The 17,912-nt window shown below is 36.7% G+C and overlaps 1 protein-coding gene across 1 annotated transcript in view; it reads right to left on the bottom strand.

The window, feature by feature from the left end:
* The window catches only part of tmeff2a (transmembrane protein with EGF-like and two follistatin-like domains 2a), a 74,266-nt gene that overhangs the window by 8,395 nt on the left and 47,959 nt on the right, over positions 1–17,912 (bottom strand). Inside the window, exons 5-6 of the mRNA XM_077728648.1 lie at positions 10,344–10,440; positions 1,116–1,264 (exon numbers count right to left, since the gene is read on the bottom strand). Of these exons, the coding sequence (XP_077584774.1) occupies positions 1,116–1,264; positions 10,344–10,440 (246 nt within the window). The remainder of the gene's footprint in view (positions 1–1,115; positions 1,265–10,343; positions 10,441–17,912) is intronic.

Below are 17,912 nucleotides of genomic sequence, written 5' to 3'. Positions count from 1 at the left end.
CCGCTAATTACCTTTTTAGTGTAATGCCTTCCATTTGGCTGCACTTGTTTGTTTGTCATTATTCCAGAAAACACGAAAAAAAACTATTTCCCTCATCAGAATTGTGAAAACAAACCTGCTAATCCACATTTTTTAAAGATTAAGATGTTTTTTTTAGCATTTCAGGTCAATTTTAAGCAAAAAGAGTGCGGGGGTGCTAAAACTATTCAACAAAAAGTGATCAAATCATGACTTTTGCCCCCGATGGGACGTTTAGGGACGATTGATTGGAGAGGAAAGCTCCGAGAAGTAATTGGGGACAACGCAATCAACCCTAACTTGCTTTGGGAGAAGCATAGAGGGCTTAATGAATTGCCAAATATAACAGGCTTTGGGTCACAGTAAGTAGATTGATCGTGGTGCACTTGCTGGCAATTTGTTTCAATCAGATGAAGCAGCCAAAGAAACAAATGATATAGCTTTTCTTTCCTTGTACAAAGAAGGCCAGTCGCAATGTGCCTGGAGTCCAACTAGTAATTAAAGTGGCAAACTTTGTGCTCCACCTACATTTAATTCAGGGCTGTTTTTTTAAAAACTGTGGTTTGGGGTCAAAGTTCGTGGGCTGCATTAACGTCAATTTGATTTTATGTGGGTCGGACAATTTTAGATATAATATTTACATTTTTTTTTTATAAATGGATTAAAAGAACTGGATTAAAAGCCCTGAATATTCAGTTTTTTTTATAGATCTAAAACAATGTTTATTTTAGCTTTTGTTTAATATATTTTTTGATTTTACCAAATGATTTTTGAACTAAAAACGCAGAAAAAATGATTAAAAAATGACAATTATTGATTTAAAAGTGTTAAAATCATGACATTTAATATACATCTATACTCTTCATTTTAATTTGATCCTAAAACAGAAAATCGGCACTCATCATTGACTTTCTTGGGCCACAGAAAATGACGCAGAGGGCCAGATTTGGCCCCCGGGCCACCACTTTGACACATTGTGTAAGGGGTTAAATTCTAAGAGGCCCGACTTTGAACCAAAATGGCTTCAGTCCTATTGAGAAGATCGCAAAAGGTGCATTGGTGACATTTTCAAGGTGAATAAAAAAATGGAGTCTAACCTTGACAGTGTCCCAGGTGCTTGACCTCAATACGTTCCTGCTTTTGACAGGAAGCCTCCTTCACCTGGCACGGGTTGTCATAGGAACGGCCATTGGAGGCGCACACCGGGTTGAAGCTTATGTGAGAACAGTCGATGTTGCAAACACACCTGGAACACAAGGTCACACCCACCACACCTGTATGAGTTTATCCTGAATATGTAGAAGACAAAACTATAGTCTGACTGTCAAAAAACAACAAAAACAACCAAAAAACTAAACGATAACAAGCAAAAAACAAGAATAATCACATCCGATTTAGTCAGCATATTCCATCCCTGCATTGTAATCCTGTTAAAATGTCTTTTGACACCTTCAATTTGACACAATAGATGAAAGTTTACAAGAATAAAAAAAGCGTCAGGGTACGCAGAAGGCTGTCCCGATAACAAACCACACAATAGAAAGAAAGAAAGAGATAAGAAAAGCAACCATTTTTGCTGCTTCTTGAAAACAGCCTTGAATGGAAAGTAGCAAGTTAGACGCAAGATAATGTCCTAACATTAGCATCCCATTATCGGAAAGAGTTTGTTTACCATCTCTTTATTTTCTTTACAAAACTGACATTATCTTGATGAAGCTGAAAGTGTATAATGTTGCCTGCCTTTGGAGTATGGGGGTGCCGTAGTAGTAGTAGCCACCATGGAAATGCTGATGATTATGTTAAAAGGAGAATTTGCTGGTTAAGTGCACACTTGCTCTTTTAAATCTTATTGTTCTGCCGTGTTAGGTTCATTAATAATTATACTTTAATCTAATTATAAAACAATACAGGGGGATATCTGATTAATTTAAGGTATATTTAATTATTTTGGCATCTTTGATGGTATTTTTGCAAGAGAGAATTCATTCTTATTGATTAATCCAATTGTGTTTAAGCAAAAATAACAGCTGTAACAATCATCTCATATCAGGTAATTCAATAATAACAATTAAGGTTGGAACTCAATAATAACTCCATTGGAAATTAAACAATTTAAGCGTCAATTTGGCAAAATAATTCCATAATCAAGCGAAAAGAGCGTCACAATTTACAAAAATATGCGAGTAAGCACGAAGGTTGTTGGATAGCCATCACATGGCATCAGTAATTTTTTAAGCGTCCTTCCAGGTCTGCATTCTGGGGTAAAGGTCAGTCCTATCTTCCAGTAAGAAGCTCTCATACCGATATGAGTAGAAAAAGCATGATAGAAAAAGATAAATACTCAAGTAGATATCTGTGAAAGTAATTAAATCTTTGTCCTCTGTGGTATAAACTACATGTCCAGTTTGGAGGACTTTGAGATGATTATATTACTTATTAATTCAGATATTATAATTTACTGAATAACTACAATGTCAATGGTGTCCCTGACTCAAGTTCAAGCAAACAATATGTGATGAATAATTAATTTATGTGACAAAGAAACACTTTAAAAAGGTCACAACTAATGCCAAAAAGTACATATAAAAATTAAAATGTCTTTTTTTTAAATTATGTTTTATTTCTGATTTAAACCATAACTAAAAACATCCTTGTTTATTTAATACCGTCAAAAATTGTACTCTGTGTACAAAACAATGAAAATATGTCACTATTTTACACAGTGCAGTAAAAAAACTCATTAAATATAAAATGATGCAGTTGTTAACTGTCAAACTCTAAGAAATATTTTTATAAATGTACATTTTAATAACGACAAACCAAAGTAGAAATCCTACACTATCTTAAATGAAATTCAAGTGTTTTAATTAAATCAATTAGTTCAACCTACAACTCAAATGTCATATTGACTTCCCAATTAAAGAAATGCCATTTTTAATCATAATAACGACTTTACTTTTAGTAGAACAACACTTTACTTATCAGGTTTTAAATATTATATGTTGTACTAAAATTCCCATGCAAGGAAATGATTAAATTTGTCAATTATTCATTTACTGCTTATAGGCAATGGGATTATTATTGGAGTGCAGTTTATGCTACTAAATGCTTATTTTTTCCATATTTGAATTAAGATTTCAAATGGCCTCTTTTTTAGCCTCTGGCAATTGCCGCAAATGCGTTCTTCTTCTCGGGAAATCGTCTCCAATAAACACAGAGGCGACAAGTTACCCTTTCTTTTGCACCCAATTGGACAGAATTACTTCAACATGTAATTTATGATGTCAAATATGAACATGGCCTTTTTTGCATGTTTTAATTGTTTTGTTCTTGTTGTCTATTTGACTAAATGTGCTTGGAAATGATGTAAAATACTTCAAAAAGTGAAATAATTGGACAATTGTTGTCGTACAGGGGTGTCAGACTCGGGTTGGTTCGGACGTTTGGTCGCCGGTCTTTTGGTCGCAGGTCAAAAGTACTTAGATATTAAACAGTACTTAGATATTAAACAGTACTTAGATATTAAACAGTACTTAGATATTAAACAGTACTTAGATATTAAACAGTACTTAGATATTAAACAGTACTTAGATATTAAACAGTACTTTGATATCAAACAGTACTTAGATATTAAACTCTCTCTCTTAGATATTAAACTCTCTCTCATGAATATAATTTTGAGAGCTGGCTTCAACAGTAAACTCTCTATTACAGTGGTGTCAAACATACGGCCCGCGGGCCGGATTCGGCCCGTCTGGTGGTTTGGTACGGCCCGGGAAAGAAAGCTGCATTGTATAAAAAATATGAATTTTCTTTAAAATTTGTAGTTCTTGTATTATCCCCTAGGTGGCGCAGTGTTTTAGTACGTGCAGACAACATGAATTGACATTTATTTATGTTCTTATGTTATTCTTTTGTTCATAATATATTGTTCATAATGTAAAAGGAAAATTCTGTCAATAAATATTTTGATAATTTACTCATTCTTTGCACTAATTATTAGTATTAGAAACTAATACAAAGGAAAAAACTGGGCTTATTGTTAGTTCTATGTCATTTTGCAATGAGTCCTCAAATTCTCACATTCCACAACTCCATTCCGCAAAAAAAAACGGACTTTTGCAGACTGGCCTTGCTATAAAGTGGCTTTTAAAATCTAAAGCTAGCAGACAGTGTATTCCTATGTGTGTGTGCTTTGAAATAATCGCAGTAACTAATCAATACAACACATCCTGCTAAGACCGTCTCCTCAGAGACATGTCTCGAACACACACCATTAACTTTGCTGTGTGTGCGTCAAAGATGGAACAAAAAAAATGGCGTTTCAAGTGTGTATATTGGCCCAAAAGGCATTAGTACGTGTTGACGCAATGCAGTCTACCACTACCGTCCGTACACATTGTAGTGAAAGTGAAAGTCGCCATTAAAAATGGATGTAGGCCAGACACTGACCAACCACGTTCTCTCGGGAAGAAGAAGAAGACAACGTCTCCGAGCTCGCGGGGGTGTCGTGTTTCGCACCCGGGCTTCCACGTTTCTCGTTGAGATTGAGATGATAAACTGGGCGAAAATCCCTAATCCCGTCTGGAGGCTAATTTGCTAGGGAATTAAAAAGTCAATCCTTTGGCATGTTCGTTATAGTATTGCTATATTCTTGACACCATGGCAACTATTTTATCTAGCGTGGTGAAGATATGACATAAGTTACTTCTACTTCTAGGCAAGTACAACGTAATTAGTTTTCTGTACTAGGGATGAAGAATTTGTAATCAGTTTGCCACACATGCTGCGATAATATGAACAGAATCGGAACAATTCATCTTTTCGCTTAATATGTTAATGGAGACTTCATATTTCACTTTTTTTCATTTTAAAACTGAGCCTTCAATGTAAAACTGGACTAATCTTGCTCACTAAATATTATTGACGATACATTTTAGTACTGTTTGTACTCTCGTCTGTCGTAGAAACAAAATCGTAACATTTTGAGATCTGTTAAAAAGATATATACATCCATTTTATTTGTTTCTAGGAGAGCTAAAAGTGAATGATGTGATTATCAAAGCCAACCAAGTTTAATGACCACTAATAAAGGACTTAATAACCAAGCATTAGGATAATTGATTTCACATTTTAAGCGATTATTTGGCCTGAAATAGTCAATACTACTACTCCAAGACTTTAAACTTGCAGCTTTTTCCACTTTACACTGTCTTTTGCATCATCCTTCGCTACATCAAACACTTTCATGTCCATTCCCTCATATGCTCCATCCATAAAACTTCTTCTAGGTCAACATCAAGTCCTTTCAAAACCCCAACATGTCTCTCTTCTGGACATGTCCAAAACTTTACATAACATCTTCATCTCCGCACAGTCAATTTTTAACTGAATTAAAGCAAAAGTTCAATCAATAAAATCCTAAACAACATTTTCTTCCATTTTTTTTTCGCAATAATTTTCTGAACCACTTACCCTCACGCAAGGGTCACGGACGGGCATGACCGGACGTTTGGTCGCCGGTATTTTTGGTACCCGATATTGTGTTCGTGTCTTTAAAGGAACTATAAAACCATATGATATATGAAACCACGTTAGTTGTTTTTAATCCTCATTAAATAAGTGTTTTTTGTTATTGTACTGTCTTTTTTCGTCGTTAAAGTTTCCGATTCTTGGCCGAGAATGTAGGCTACCCTCTAAAATGGTCAATAGGTCATTTATTTCTTGACAGAAGACAGAAAAAAACAAGGCTGAACTATTCTCGGTCAGTCATGCGCTGAAAGCACCCTGCTGTTCTTGTAACATTGAATTGCCTTTGTGTATTTCTTGTCAAATTATTTTGGCAAAGGCAGCGCAAAAGGGCAGCTTTGTAAAACTTCTTGTGCTGAAAATAGCACGTCTAAACTGGCCAATTCTCTGGAAGCTTCACTGTACATCAACTGAAGACTCCTTCTTTCTAAATGTGAGCCTTTTTATGGGTAATTACAGTTTAACACCACAAATGGACCTTAAATGGGTTTTCGAGAATACGTTATTGATCTTTGAGGTAACTCGGTCATTTTGCTTACGGCACGTCCCCAGAGTCAGCTGGTCTACTCGCGGGTGATTCACCACCACATTGCAGCAATCACACAAATCTTACTTTGCTTTTGTATTTACATATCTGTCAATTTGTAAGTTTTTTTCCCGTATTTTATACATTTTTTGATCATTTATAATCGTCTACGTCGTATAACAACTTTTGTGCAGGATTTTACATTTTTTTGCCGTACGTTTTTGGCCGTACGTTTTTGCCCGTAAATTATTGCCGTACGTTTTTCGCCGTACGTTTTTCGCCGTACGTTTTTCGCCGTACGTTTTTCGCCGTATGTTTTTTTGTCAAAATGATCTTGTTTGACCTATTTCGGCTGTAATCTGGACCGTCTGGGTCATTTTTTACTGCTAATATTGTTATTCTCAATCCCCTCAATTCTCCCATCCGCCTTTTTCACTATAAAAATATAGCGTGTAAGCAAGCAATGTACCCAGACAGTCAAACTTACAGCAACATCTACAGAATTTTGAGTTTAGTGCATACAAAAGGTAGGTTTAAGTGCGCCCTATGTGAGTAAATGTTGCATCCCATTACAATGTGATCCAAATAGGTATATATCTTAATATATAAGTATTTTATTAATACGCCATGGCTATCAAATCACAAGATATGATCGACCAACAACCTTTCACCAACAAAATATCATCTCCCGTCATGGCAACACACTCTTCACATTCTCCATTCTAATAATAATAATGTAATCCCATTCATTTGGCCTTGAATTGCTTTGTTCTAATTATGTAGCCTCAGATTTCAAATCTTTGGAGTCCTTTCAAAGTTAAGTCTGTCAGTCTCTTTGTCTTGTCAAATTGGGCCTGATTTTGGCTTCATTTCACATCCGTCTCACAGGGATGAAAAACACTGCCTCTAAATATAGCCCTGATAGAACTAGGGCGAAGAAGTTGTCAAAAAATGGCCCGGGGCAATCCATCCATCCATTAATACGTCTGCTTATCTGGCAACGAGGTCGCCACGCCGACCGTTCTTTTGGTGAGGAAAGCCAATCCAATCATCTACAGGTGCACTGGGGGAAAAATAGGTTACCCTCAGGCTGTTTCTGTCCTACTATCCTTGCTCGTTGTAGTCATTACGAATCATCAAGCACGTGCTAGATTGCGCCTGCTGTGACTTTTTTGGTAATTATTTGACACAAGGCTAGCTATTTCGTTTTGTCGTAACGGGAGATGACATGCCGGGATGGCAGATTGTTGATATGGAGGAGTGCATGTTATTCTTTAGCCCAACTATCTAAAAAAATGGTACACAGATGAATTATGCTAGGTTTTTGTAGACCATTTTTGATTGACGGGAGGTCGCCTTGACTGTAGTACAAATAAAATAACTTGTGACCGGACGATTGGTGGCTAGACGTTTGGTCGCCGGTCTTTTGGTCGCCAGTCGAATGTACTTGGACATTATACAGTACTTAGATATTAAACAGAACTTAGATATTAAGCAGAACTTAGATATTAAACAGTACTTAGATAGTAAACAGTACTTAGATATTAAACAGTACTTAGATATTAAACAGTACTTAGATATTAAACAGTATTTAGATATTATACAGTACTTAGATATTAAACAGTACTTAGATATTAATCTCTCGCTCATGAAGATAATTTTGAGAGCTGGTTTCAAAAGTAAACTTTCTGTCACCATTTGACCGGCGACCAAAAGACTGGAGACCAAACGTCCGAGCACCAAATAACCTGTCCATCTTTTTCAATCTTACAATCCAGTGATACTACAAAAAATAGACAAATGATGTTCTATTTTCTTCTTACTAAAAATAAATATTGACATGGGATTTCCAACAAAAAGATAAATTTGAAGTAAACATTGCTGATATATTGGCATCAATGCCAAGGAATCTGGCTTAGTACGTTTAAAGGTTTATTTATGTAATATGTTGAAAACTCTAAGTCTATTTCGTTCTTATTTGTTCCTTCAATGCTTGACTTGCTATCAAGAAGAACATTTCTCAAATTTAGGCCACACTAAGCTTAATTTTGCTACTTTATCGATGTCTGAATATTTGCATGATTGCGCGTTGATTCGCAAATATTACCATAATCAAGAAAATGTCATTCCCCCCATAAACACACACACGCTTATCTTTCCAAAGTTAATTTCAAGAAATGTGATACCACCGGTACTTTGCCATGCCTTGAAGCCCTTAATTCCTTTTAATCGATTCAATAAAACCAGGAAAAAAAACATAAATCCGTTCATGCGGACTGACCGGCTTTGACACGGCCATGATTGCTCTGCAGTTGATTGAGTAACTGCCAGCTGCTTTGATTGGAATCAGCTGCTGTCTGATTAAAAGAACCTGCCATTTTAATCAAAACCTGACACCAGTCGGATTTTTGATGAAAATGATTGCTTCTCGCCCTGTCATTATTGATCTGAATATTCATTCATTCTTTCATTTTTGGAAGCTTTTATCTTCACAATGGCCTATTTCAGAATCGGTGGACAACCAATCATAGGACACCAGGAGATGGGCAATGAATCGTAGCGAGGTTTAAGCCAATTTAGAGGAAATGTGTCAAAGTGGCGGCTCGGGGGCCGAATCTGGTCCGACGAATCATTTTGTGTGGTCCGGGAAAGTCAATAATGAGTGCTGAATTTCTATTTTAGGATCAAAATAAAATGAAAAGTATAAATGTATATCAAATTTCTTGATTTTTCCCCTTTTAAATCAATAATTGTCATTTTTAAATCATTTTTTCTGTGTTTTTAGTTCAAAAATCATTTGGTAAAATCTAAAAATATATTTAAAAAAAGCTAAAATAAACATTGTTTTAGATCTATAAAAAACTGAATATTCAGGGCTTTTAATCCATTTATAACAAAAATATATCTAAATATTACCGTATTTTCAGGACTATAAGGCGCACTGCATTATAATTTTCTTCCATATATAGAGCACACTGGATTATAAGGCACCATGTATATTTTGGAGAACATTTCAGACTTTTAAATGCACCTTATAGGCGTGAAAATACGGTATATCTAAAATGGGAAACCAATGTTGACGTTAAAGCGGCCATGTTGAACACGCAGAACCCAGAAGCTGTTTGCAGTATTGCAAGCGCCACGCTAATGCACAGGGTTGATAAACGGCGGCCATGTCTTTTGGTAAAAGAAAAACAAAGAAGTCCAAATATATGGCGGAATGGTCAGTGAACTACTTTTCTTTGTGTGAGCCAAATTCATTTTGGCCTGACATTGGCGAGTCGTGTAAGGACGGTAATTGGATTTCCAGAATGAGCCAAAGTCTGCTTTCTCTCGGTGGCCCACAATAGTAATTGAGGTTAAATGAAATGGTCAGCTGTGCACCAAACCTCGGCGGATGTTCCCAGGCGAGGGTGTGCGGAAAAATGAAAATTTCTCATCTAAGCTGTTCGTCTTCAAAGACATTTAAATGACCCCAACGGCGGGGTGATATTGACAGAGGAAAATGAGCGGACGTGTCGAATGCAGGACTTTCTATATTATCAATCGCTTCGTTCAATAAGACGGATGACGGTGCCGTATGAACATTTCAATGTGTTTACAGTTAGCAAAATGGATAAGGCCATTTTTAGGATCACAATAGTGGACAAAAGATAAACAATTAGCCTATCAATCTGTTCCTGAGGGTGCTCGAACGATTGGTCGCCGATCAAATGGTGACAGAGAGTTTACTGTTGAAACCAGCTCTCAAAATTATATTTATGAGTGTTTAATATCTAAGAGAGAGTTTAATATCCAAGTACTGTTGAATATCTAAGTACTGTTTATTATCTAAGTACTGTTTAATATCTAAGTACTGTTTAATATCTAACTACTGTTTAATATCCAAGTACTGTTTAATATCTAAGTACTGTTTAATACGCAAGTACTGTTTAATATATTAGTACTGTTTAATATCTAAGTACTGTTTAATATCTAAGTACTGTTTAATATTTAATTACTGTTTATTATCTAAGTACTGTTTATTATCTAAGTACTGTTTAATATCTAAGTACATTTGACCGGCGACCAAAACAACGGTGACCAAAAGACCGGCGACCAAAAGACAGGCAACCAAACGTCCGTAGACCAAACGTCTGGCGACTAAACGCCCGGTCACAGTTCCTGAGAGAGGTTCAAAATTTTAGAAACGGTTAGTCATCTCCGATTTCCACTTTTTCCCCATTTTCTCTTGATGTTTTTTTTCTACATTTTTTTAACTGAAACTCACCAAACATCTTCTGCGTCCACGTCACACTCGGCGCCAAACTGGCAAATGTCGCAGGTAGATGTTTCCTTCTGACCGGCTTCTGCCGAGCCCTCTCCACCTGAGAGTGACAAAATCGAGAAAATGTCATTCGAAATCTCTGTTCATACAAAAACATGAACAACAGATGTAACAAAACTAAAACCTTAAAACAAAATGAACATCCTTCCTTTTGTTAGTAGATTTAAAACACATCAAATTATCCTCAATTGCGGGTGTAACTTAATATCCCAAAGCTTTTGTGCCCCTCCTATGACAGAATTTTAAAAGAATAGCATGATTAGTAAATGCGTATCACGTTCGGATAAACATATCGTCGGTCCTTTTAGACAAAAGGGGAATGGCAATTACGCTAAGACTTAAGTGGGACTTGTCAATTTAACTGATTAAGCTTTGTTATTTGTTTCTCCCAAAAAAGATTAAGAAGACTTTGATAAATGAGTTGAATGAGGGGGTTTCAAAAAATAGAAAACAAAAAGTCCAAAGACAGAGAAAATCTTAGGGAACAATAATTATTTTAGGTGAAACAAGAAGAAAATAGGATCTCAAAGTAAGCATTATGACAATTTTCCACGAAAAAGCGGACGTAAACAGACAATTCTGCAACATGGAAATATAATTTTTTTCTTATTTTATTATAATTTGACCAGTTATTAATCGTCATCTATCTGTCCTGACATAACTCACCATTAGTTTTATGCTAAAACTCCATTTTTTTACAAATAAACTTTTTTAAACCCCATATATGTGCTAATATATTTGTGTATGTATACATGTGCTTATATATATGTATGTGTATGTATATATGTGCTTATATATATGTAAGTGTATGTATATATGTGCTTATATATACACATATGTGTATTTATATATATGTGCTTATATATGTATGTATATGTATAAATATACATATATATTTCAGCAACATGGTTATTTATTTACATATTTATTCATGTATTTATTAACTTATTACCTATCTATTTATGTCTACAATATCTTTTTCTGTGTCTCTATTCCCCCCTCTTGCTACCGCGACAACAAAATTCCCCAAATACAGTATAAATAAAGTTATCCAATCCAATTTACAAACTCCGAAACCGCCACCCCCCCCCCCCCCCCCAAATAACAAGTACAATAGAATACCCTTCACGCTCAAAGCCAGGGTCACCAAACCTCCCAGGGCCGCTTTTGACCCCGTCCAAATAATTGGTGGACAACGAGGACGTGTTTATTGTGGCGCATCAAAGCCACGACAGGTTTACATATGAAAAGCCAGCGCCTTGACGGAGCCCATTTTTGCGCGACACCCTCCTCATCTATCACTCTCTAAATCCCACTGATCTTTTTGGACGGCCCTCTTTTATTCCGTCCTACTGATTTTCTCACAGTGTGGCTACTGGGTTGGCGGGCTTACACTAGCTTAGGGACTCTGCCAGTGTGTGTATATATGTGTGTGTGTGTGGATGGGCGTATGTGTATGTTACTGAAAGAAAAAGGCAATTTGGATGATCTCAAATTGCATTCTCCAAGCGCATACGGCTCTCGAGCCAGTCCCCGTGCACCTTCCTGGCGGGCCCACTCCTCCGTCGACGCGTTCTATTTTTAAAACTAGCGGCGGAGGCTGTAGAAAAGGCAGAGAAAGGGTGGAACTTGGCATCATTTTCTCCCTTGGTGTATTTAATCTCCCTGACATGCGGACGCCCACGTCGCCCCTCGTCGCACACGGTTCCCTGGTGTCGCCTCTTTCATTTTCCCCTTTTTTGAAACTTGTGTTATTTCTTCTGATCCCCTGTGACGAGGATGGGTGGCGGGTTTTTTTTGTAGGCGACCCCGTTTTAAATTGGCTTTGATGAGGAATTTCAAATGGTAGCCAATGTGGTGATAGTTTAAGTATAAAGTATGGTTATCGTTTATTTGACTTATGATGGTGAGGTGGTGGATTTGGAATGGAGTTTGGAACTTGGGTTCAATGGATTGGCTTTCCCCTAGTTGATGGAGATTGGCAGGAATTGAAACGCTATGAGTTTACTGGCCAAGTGAGAACTGGGATGTTTCCAGCTTGTGCTAATCGTGTGGAGATACTGTACTTCCAACAGGGGCATGATCATACTGCAAATATCTTGATTGATGGGTTTAATTGGACGACATGGCCACATGATCCTGCCAGAGTTGATACACCAGGGGTTTAAAGGTTAAATCCTTAGTTCAAAAGGTTAAGGCCCTAGTGAGAAGATGATAAGAGTTTTTTACTCCAGTTCAGTTTCTTGAACGGAGACCAGAGAAATTAGTTTTATTTTCATGAGATAAACAATAGAACGTGTTTAACAGTCAATTGATCATCTTTACATGAAAGGCTTTTTTAATGTATCTAGATATTAAACAGTACTTAGATATTAAACAGTGCTTAGATATTAAACAGTGCTTAGATATTAAACAGTACTTAGATATTAAACAGTACTTAGATATTAAACAGTACTTGGATGTTAAACAGTACTTAGATATTAAACAGTACTTAGATATTAAACAGTACTTATATATTAAAGAGTACTTCGATTTTAAACAGTACTTAGATAGTAAACAGAACTTAGATAGTAAACGGTACTTAGATATTAAACTTTCTCTCATGAATATAATTTTCAGAGCTGGTTTCAACAGTAAACTCTCTGTCACCATTTGACTGGCGACCAAACGTCTGGCAACCAAACGTCCGAGCACCCCCGTAGACCACTCAAACTATGACAACGAGTTCAGAAACCAGATCCCCCCCACAGTGAAGTCATGTTTTTGTTGCCAAACACTCCAAAAAGTGTCTTCCTCAAATACAAAGTTCAAAAAATCCAGACCAAGCTGTACACCATCTGTCCGTTAAATCTCTTCTGACGTCAAACCGGAGTCCTCCAGAATTCATTATTTCAAATTGGAATCAACACTAAAACCAGTTATCACTTTTCTTCCCATTTTCTTAACACCTGAACAAGGACAGCCATTATTTCCCACTCCTTAAATCCGCGATAGAATCTCACCCTCTCATTCCTCCGTCTGCTAAATCTCTGGAATCAGAAGACACGAAGGCTAATGACCAAAATGATTAGCTCCGATAGCACTGTCGGAATAACATCGGCACGCACAAGCATTACACCATGTCACATCGATCCGGTACCCCAACCCTGCCCACCCCTACTCTTTTATATCCCTCTGAATACACCAAATATTCCAAACCCAAAATGCCTTAACCAAGTTTATCGAGTAAACTGAAGATTATAGAGTGACATGTCATCCGATTAGAGGAAGATGAGAAGATAAATATTCCAAAACCAGATGAGCAGAAAAACGCTAATCAGACACAGAGGTGGCGAGGGGGGAGTGGTTAAAAAGTGGCGCTAATCCCCTCACCGCTGTCCATGATTTGGTCCCGCTGGGAACATGAAGCATGCATGTAAAGACACTTGTGATGTTGGGGAATTTAAGTCTCTCGTGGGATTGTGCTTGACCTTGGGAAAGAAAAACATGGCGGCGTAACCACACAATTTTGAAGCATTTAGCACTATAGATTGGGTAAATCTCATTATTATTTTAAATCGGGAGAATTTTGGGGTGTTGTCGTATGTATAGTTTTTGCAAAATTGTATTTAATTGGATGCCTTTGCCGTATATGTATATGCATATATGTATATGTATACATATAAGTGTATATACGTGTATATATGTGTGTATATATGTGTATAGATGTATATAGATGTGTATATATGTGTATATATGTGTGTATATATGTGTATAGATATATATAGATGTGTATATATATGTGTATATGAGTACATATGAGTATATATGTGTATATATGTGTATATATGTGTATAAATGAGTATATATGTGTGTATATATGTATATATGTGTGTATATATGTGTTTTTATGTGTATAAATCTGCATATATGTGCATATATGTGTATATATGTGTATATATGTGTATGCATGTGTATATATGTGTATATATGTGTATATATGTGTATATATGTGTATATATGTGTATATATGTGTATAAATGAGTATATATGTGTATAAATGTGTATATATGTGTGTATGTATGTGTATATATGTATGTATATGTGTGTATATATGTGTATATATCTATATATATATGTGTATATATCTGTATATGTGTATATATACGTATATATCTGTATATATCAGTATATATACGTATATATCTGTATATATCAGTATATATGTGTATATATGTGTATATATGTGTATATATGTGTATATATGTGTATATATGTATATATAAATGAGAGAAACAAATAAATAATCAATAAATAAGTAATGAAGTAGTTCAAGTGCGATCAGAAAAAAAATATTGTGAGAACCTTGGATATGGTTCCCAAATATGGAAAAAATAAACAGTTAAAAATGAATAGATCTTCACACATTCAACAGCAAAACATCACATTCAACACTTGGCAAATTCCTACCTCGAAAAATCTGACCTGGTGAATCCTTTTTCTGGATCAATAACCTCACAATCAGACACACTCACTCCATTTTTTTGAGTTTTTTTTGGGGCCATTTATTCCAGTAAATAACAGCAATTTCAAAACAGGAACCATCAAAAACCAAGCAGACATGAAGGCCTGAGCACAGAGCAAAGAATTGAATGCCGGGCTCTCATACATGATGAATGAAGGCTCAAAAAGCCCCGTGAAACAGACACAAAAAAATAGATTACTACGACCTTGGTGTGGAACTCACTGGGGAGAGTCATCGAGCGGGGCGGGGGGGGAGTGATGAATCGCATAGTATAGCTGCGTGAGGTCTCCAAAGTCACGTTCCAACGTCATTTTGGTGCATCATGGATGTGAAAGTAACATGAGTAGCCTGACTTGTGAATTGTATGTACCATTCAAAACAGAATATGTAGTTTTTATGGGTGTTGGATTCATTCTGTAAAACTATTATATATATATGTGTGTGTATTTAATCACAGAGCTTTGTCGTTCTGTGGACTGTTTACTGGAAGATAGGACTGACCTTTACCCTAGAATGCAGACCTAGAAGGACGCTTAAGTTGTTTAGTTTACAATGGAGTTGTTTTTGAGTTCCGACATTTTTGCAGACAACTTTTATGGAAAATTAAGTATATTTGGTGGTATTTACAATATTTGCAGACTACTTTTAAGGAAAAATCAAGCATATTTAGTGGTATTTACAATATTTGCAGACTACTTTTATGGAAAATCAAGTATATTTGGCGGTATTTACAATATTTGCAGAGAACTTTTATGGAAAATGAAGCATATTTGGCAGTATTTACAATATTTGCAGACTACTTTTATGGAAAATCAAACATATTTTGCAGTATTTAAAATATTTGCGGACAACTTTTATGGGAAATCAAGCATATTTGGTGTTATTTACAATATTTGCAAACAAGCTTTATGGAAAATCAAGCATTTTTGGTTGTATTTACAATATTTGCAGACAACTATACTGATGAGTCAAATGTAGTAAGCGACTAATGGTTGGAATCTTCATTTATGACAATGAAAATCCCTTAAAAAGCCCAACCGGCAGTACATATAAACGTCACCCCGGGATGTTATCTTCCCGTAAAATGACACGTGATACGTGAAAGATGATCTAGCAAGAAACTAACACGGCCTCAGTGGATGATGCCCAATCAATTCCTCCCATGGCGTTCCCATTTCATCCCGCCGCGCCCCACTAAGATGTCATCTTTCAGTGGCGTGCACGTGCCATTTAAAGAACACCAAATTGCCAATTAAACTACGAATCCCATCCATCAAAGTGGCCAGATCAACAGGTCGACGCCCCCCTCCCCCCGAACCAAAGATCCCCAACCAGAACGTGGATGAAGAGGGGGGTAAAAAGATAGAAAAAAAAAATCCATAACTATAATAGATATCAATATTGAAAAAGATGACGGATGAGATGGCTGCTAGAAGCCGGGATTCAATTTCTATTCCTTTTGTTCCTGCCGGAGACCATAGCGTTGCTCACAAAGTCATTTGTCAGCCGCCGGGCTAAATGAAGAGAAGGCAGCCTTGTCCAAAAATATAAAAAATAAATAAAAAATATAAGCCAAGGGCACTTGTTGGAGTGACGCAAATGGCAAAATGAATTAGGCACTAAAGAATTATAACTGACGTAAATAGCGGTATCGTCATGACTTGCTGCTGTGCTGAATGCAGAAGGAATGGGGAATAGTGTAGTAAACAGGCAGGACTGATGTTCAATAACGACTATATTTACAGCGTAATGGGTGGGGGGCAGCCTAAATTGGTGGCCAGCCAATCACAGAGCACTAGAAGACAAAAAAAACATTCATACTCATGCCTAGACGTCATTTAGAGTGTTCAATTTGCTTAGCATGTTTTTGGAATGGAGGAAACTGGAGTACCCAGAGAAAACCCACACAAGCCCAGGGGGAGAACATCCAAACTACAGGTGGACTAATCTGGATTTAAAATTTACTTTGTTTATCTAAAAAAAAAAATATATATAGGGAAAATGACACATGTAAACCAGTTTTTTGTAGTTTTTTTTTAATATTGTTTGTATGCGGTTACCCTCTTTATTGAGAGTCACACGAATATTTGGTGCTCGGACGTTTGGTCGCTGGTCTTTTGGTGACAGAGAGTTTACTGTTGAAACCAGCTCTCAAAATTATATTCATGAGAATTTAATATCTAAGTACTGTTCAATATCTAAGTACGTTTGACCGGCGACCAAACATCCGGCGACCAAACGTCCTGGCGACCAAACGTCCCGGCGACCAAACGTCCCGGCGACCAAATGTCCCGGCGACCAAACGTCCGGCGACCAAACATCCTAGCGACCAAACGTCTGGTCACGAAATATTTTGACCCTGTGGGATTTTGGTATTGACCCTAGTATAAATCTAGTCTCTTCTACTTTCTAAAATGTGGCTATCCTTATTTTTCTCTCGACAGTTATTGATCTAGATTAGCAGTGCCTGGTGCATAAATTACCTGTGACGACGCCACTTGTCGTGATATCGTCAGCAAAAAAGGACAAACTGACACTCTTGAATCCTCCCCTGACTTTGGGTTTGACCCAGAATCTTGTAAACCACAACCGGGAGTCCCTCAATCATCTCCTTTGACAAATCCGACTCCTTTCGTTGCCAGGTAGGAAAAAAAGACGGAAAAAAACAAATCTACTGACTGAGAAGCTCCTAACCAGCCTATGAATAAAGGTCTTCAAGCTGGGTCAAACCTTCGCTGAATGGATAAAAAAAAAAAAAAGGAATTATGGCTTTAAAAACCTTTTTCCCAGCTTTGCAAGGATTAGTCCACGCATTATGTTTCTTTTTTCGCCTGAATGGCGCAGAAGCTGCCCTTCAATTCTCGCCACCTATCTACAGTCGGCCAGAACGTGGGTAAAAAAGTTGTACTGTGACATGTACAAAGGAGAAACAAAGTCGTAGCAATGTTGAATTTTTTTTGTCACGTTTTTGTTTACGATCTTCGAGATAACGTTAAATCTTGTAGAAT

This window comes from Stigmatopora nigra, chromosome 11 (genome assembly GCF_051989575.1).
Source record: "Stigmatopora nigra isolate UIUO_SnigA chromosome 11, RoL_Snig_1.1, whole genome shotgun sequence".
NCBI classification, from domain to species: Eukaryota; Metazoa; Chordata; class Actinopteri; order Syngnathiformes; family Syngnathidae; genus Stigmatopora; species Stigmatopora nigra.
The sequence above is the reverse complement of the archived record's forward strand: the minus strand, read 5'-3'. Positions and strand labels throughout refer to the sequence as shown.